Source organism: Oncorhynchus clarkii, chromosome 14, assembly GCF_045791955.1.
Source record: "Oncorhynchus clarkii lewisi isolate Uvic-CL-2024 chromosome 14, UVic_Ocla_1.0, whole genome shotgun sequence".
NCBI classification, from domain to species: Eukaryota; Metazoa; Chordata; class Actinopteri; order Salmoniformes; family Salmonidae; genus Oncorhynchus; species Oncorhynchus clarkii.
Window position 1 is genome coordinate 6,795,001 of NC_092160.1, and position 5,000 is coordinate 6,800,000.

General features: G+C 49.3%; 1 protein-coding gene across 3 annotated transcripts in view; it reads left to right on the forward strand.

The window, feature by feature from the left end:
• Positions 1–5,000, forward strand: part of LOC139366187 (protein diaphanous homolog 1-like) — a 142,671-nt gene that overhangs the window by 57,599 nt on the left and 80,072 nt on the right. For all 3 annotated transcript variants that reach the window (XM_071103374.1, XM_071103375.1, XM_071103376.1), the window contains 3 exons: positions 855–919; positions 1,564–1,743; positions 4,652–5,000. The exon at positions 4,652–5,000 is cut by the window's right edge and continues 200 nt beyond it. In XM_071103374.1, the coding sequence (XP_070959475.1) occupies positions 855–919; positions 1,564–1,743; positions 4,652–5,000 (594 nt within the window). The remainder of the gene's footprint in view (positions 1–854; positions 920–1,563; positions 1,744–4,651) is intronic.

Consider the following 5,000-nt stretch of genomic DNA (forward strand, 5'->3'; position numbering starts at 1 on the left):
GATTTTAGATTTTTTTTTAATTTTTTACGCACATGCATGTGCTGCTGCTGGAAGGGGGTTGTTGCCTAGGCAACCATAGACTCCTTTGCTAGAAATACTTGCTTGTTTCGGCAGGGAGAAACACCAAAGTTTCATCACGTTGTAAGGAGTCCATGTAACCGCGGAAATGGACTCAAGCGCACAAATGCCCGGGCGTCCTGTCTTCGGTCAGCAGTTCGTTCCACACACACACACACACACTCTCACAAAATGGTTCCTTAAAAAAAATTTTTTGGACTACGCTCATGACTGTTATTTTATTTTCACGACGGTCTTCATCCATAATCGTCATTTCCAAAATGATACGGTAGTTGTGCCAGCCCAAGCTCCGTCTCCTGGGGCTGTTCCTCCGTTCAGTTTCTTTAGACGGGGTTGAAAATGGAAAACCGAAGGAAAATGTGGGAAAGATGAATAGAATAAAGTGTGAGAGAATAGAAGATTCGTTTTTCCTGGCAGATGTGGGTGTCTCTGTGGGTGTCTCTGTGGGTGTCTCTGTGGGTGTCTGTCGGTGTATAGATGGGTAGTGACCGCTCCCCACAGATCGGATCAGACTACATAATGAGATGCCTGGGCAATCGACTCACAGATCTAGACTTTGAGGTGTGTGATAAAGAATGGCAGACTGATGGACACGCAGGCAGAGTGAAGGGCGCCGTGTGTGTGTGTGTGTGTGTGTGTGTGTGTGTGTGTGTGTGTGTGAACGAGCGCCAGACTGAAGGGCACAATGCCTCATCTCTGAGACGTGATCAGGTCTGCCTGAAGCGCACTCTTGCCCCTCCTCTCTCCCTTTCATCCCTCGCTCCGTCTCCCCACAGACAACATGGTGGACAAGACCAAGGTGCAGAGCAGTGAGGCCAAGGCCATAGAGCTGGAGAAGAAGGTGAAATGCACACACACACACACACACACACAGGATTGTAATGAGATTCTCTCCGAACTCACCTCTCCCTGACACACAACTACCAGTCTAAATGAGGAAGAGGAGAATGAATACACACATGCCTGACCGCTTCCTGATGGAGAACACACACTAACACGCGCGCACACACACAACAAATAAGTCTGACAGGGTAATTGCAAAGAGTGAGCTGAAACTATCTCCATCACACGTACACACACAAACACACACACACGTTCACACGCTGAAACCCACATAATCATACCTATTCCATGGTAATATGGACTACCACACTCAGTGTCTGCCACTGACGATACACACACACACATTGTTTGATAGGGTAGTTGCTGACAGACTCTTACTGGAAGGATTAGGGATGAGACTGTCAGAAAGCTGTCCGTAAGATGAGGGAAACTAGTATCTGCAAATGAAACACCAAACCAGCTGTGTGTGTGAAAGTATATTTGAGAATGTGTGTTTTTTGTTATTTTCATTGGACTCTTGTTTTGTGTTTTAACCCTGTAAACTCACGTTGCTCAATAACTTGACATTGAGCTCTGTGCCATTTTTAATAAGCCTCTGTACACATGTTGTGGCCTGACTCTGCTGCGCTCTCTTCCCCGTAGCTGAACGCAGAGCTGACGGCGCGCCATGAGCTGCAGGCGGAGCTGAAGAAGATGGAGGGAGACTATGAACAGAGAGTCCAGGAGCTGGCCACTGAGAAGGAGATTCTGGGCTCTGAGAAGCAGGCGAGAGAGAGCGAGAATCAGACCTTACTGGGACAGATCAACACGTTCAAAGAACTGGTACGCGTGCGCTCACACACACACACACACACACGGATACGCATGTGCTCACACACACACACGGATACGCATGTGCTCACACACACACACGGATACGCATGTGCTCACACACACACACGGATACGCATGTGCTCTCACACACACACACACACACACACGGATACGCATGTGCTCTCACACACACACACACACACGGATACGCATGTGCTCACACACACACACACACACACTCACACGGATACGCATGTGCTCACACACACACACGGATACTCATGTGCTCACACACACACACACACGGATACGCATGTGCTCACACACACACACACACACACACGGATACGCATGTGCTCTCACACACACACACACACACACACACACACGGATATGCATGTGCTCACACACACACACACACACACACACACACACACACATGGATACGCATGTGCTCATACACACACACACACACACACGGATACGCATGTGCTCACACACACACACACACACACGGATACGCATGTGCTCTCACACACACACACACACACGGATACGCATGTGCTCACACACACACACACACACGGATACGCATGTGCTCACACACACACACGGATACTCATGTGCTCACACACACACACACACGGATACGCATGTGCTCACACACACACACACACACACACTGATACTCATGTGCTCACACACGCACACACACACGGATACGCATGTGCTCACACACACACGGATACGCATGTGCTCACACACACACACACATACGGATACGCATGTGCTCACACACACACACACACGGATACGCATGTGCTCACACACACACACACACACACACACGGATACGCATGTGCTCACACACACACACACACACACACACACACACACACACACACGGATACGCATGTGCTCACACACACACACGGATACGCATGTGCTCACACACACACACACACGGATACGCATGTGCTCACACACACACACACGGATACGCATGTGCTCACACACACACACACACACGGATACGCTTGTGCTCACACACACACACACACACACGGATACGCTTGTGCTCACACACACACACACACATACGGATACGCATGTGCTCACACACACACACGGATACACATGCGCACACACTCAGGAAACCAGAGCTCCAACTTCCGCTACTCTACCATTGAAGAGTGGAATAGAGCTCTCTAAACTCCCCTTCACCAATACCAACAAAGGAGAAAATACTGAGGGCTTCAGCGGCAAGTAGCTCAAAAAGTGTTAGACTCAACTGACACACAGAGAGATGGGAGGTTAGAGGAGGAGGAGGAGGATGAAGGGAGGGAGGGAGGAAGGAAGATGAAGGGAGGGGGGAGGATAAATGTGAGTCCCAGTTCTCCACCAGTTGCACCCTGCCTCATAGTGACACAGAGCATGTACTGAACAGCTCATCTGACATGTTCTACACACACACACACACACACACACACACACACACACACACACGTCTGCACACATCACTGTGTGTGTGTCCACGGAAGTGTGTCTGATGGACGGACAGGTTCCTTCCCCAGCAGGCTGAGGCCAGCAGAATCATCTCATGGTCTCTCACGCACGTCCAACAGTACGTCCCCACATCACCACACGTATCAAAGACCCTGTCGTCAACAGATCATTCACCCCCCCCCCCCCCCGTTTGAGACGCAGCCCCTTCAGTGTCTTCCCATGTAGTGTTGCACGGCACACTGAAATGGAGAGGATCAAGTCCATCAGCTCAGCCCCTTTTTATAGCTCGAAGAGCAAAGTCTGGCCTGCGTTGTTATCTCCCCACTGATGCTGCGCGGACGTTAACACACTGGAATAATGCACCGACAGTATGTAGGAGTGTTGAAACTGTTCATTACTGTTGTCGCAGAACAATGTCCATACAGGCTAGAACACTTTTACAAAGCAAGACACCGGTAGCTTCCACCTTTTTAATTGTAGGATAACTTTCCCTGCTAGCTTACAGCTGAAGCAACATCAGTTCACTCTACCCTGGTACTTTGTGATAATATGCAAACCGTAAAAGCAAAATATGCTGATTGTCACCAAAAACGTTATCCAGTAGATTCCACAGCCGCATTCTGCCTCACGGCTGACGTCGTTACTTTCTTTGACACGGCGCACACTTTTCTAAAAGAAGCGATTGCTCCTTCTATGCCAATGCTGTTGATCTGTTCAATAAAATATGTTCTCTTAGCAGTTGCTATTAAAATAAGTCGTAAACAGAAGGGATTGTTTGTCATGTGTAGCCCCGTGAAATCAGCTAAAACCAGCTCAACTCACCTATTGAATAATACGCATTCACCTGTAATGTGACTAGGCCTAGTCTACAACTTGATTTACCCACTTTATCAATAGATAAATTAAAGTATTACTATTGTTGTTTTCTAGTTAGATTGGTAGAAACAAAGTGAAATTAATTGTAGGATTTGTGTAGTCCTTTTGAACAATTTTGAAATGTAATGATATTGAACTCAGAAGACGCCCATGCTTTGAACAGAGCAGTAGCTGAATTCATCTGTCTGGATCAAGTGCCATTCTCTGACTTCTGGTGTCGTGACGGTATGGAGTATCGCGACGGTATCGCGACAACACTATTCACATGTCTCTCACTTTCCCCCCATTTGAGGCTGTGCGCCAGCCCTTCATCTGTCTGAATGCCCATAAGGACAGCCAGAGTTCAGTGAGGAGCAATTCTCTGTCCCTCAGTCACAAGAACATGTTGGCAGACACACACACTAATTTAGAAAGACAGAAAATGTCCTCTCTCATGGTTTAGTAGTATGGTGCTTTCATACAGTAAAGTAAAATTTCCTCTAACTAGTATATGTTTCTCTCTCTTTTCTATCCGTCCCTCTCTCTCACTCTCCAGATAGAGACGCTCAATAAGGATCTGGAGGAGGCCAAGACCAGAGTTGTCACGGTCCATGTCCCAGTTGGCCCTGCTCCTCCCACTGCCCCCCCTCTCCCAGGGCAAGTTAGGATGCCCGTGCCCCCTCCTCCACCCCTACCTGGACAAACATTCCTCTCTCCTCCCCTACCAGGGATGCCTGGCCCCCCTCCGCCACCACCTCTACCAGGGATGCCCAGCCCCCCTCCGCCACCACCCCTACCAGGGATGCCTGGCCCCCCTCCGCCACCACCCCTACCAGGGATGCCTGGCCCCCCTCCTCCCCTACCAGGGATGCCCGGCCCCCCTCCCCCTCCTCCCCTACCAGGGA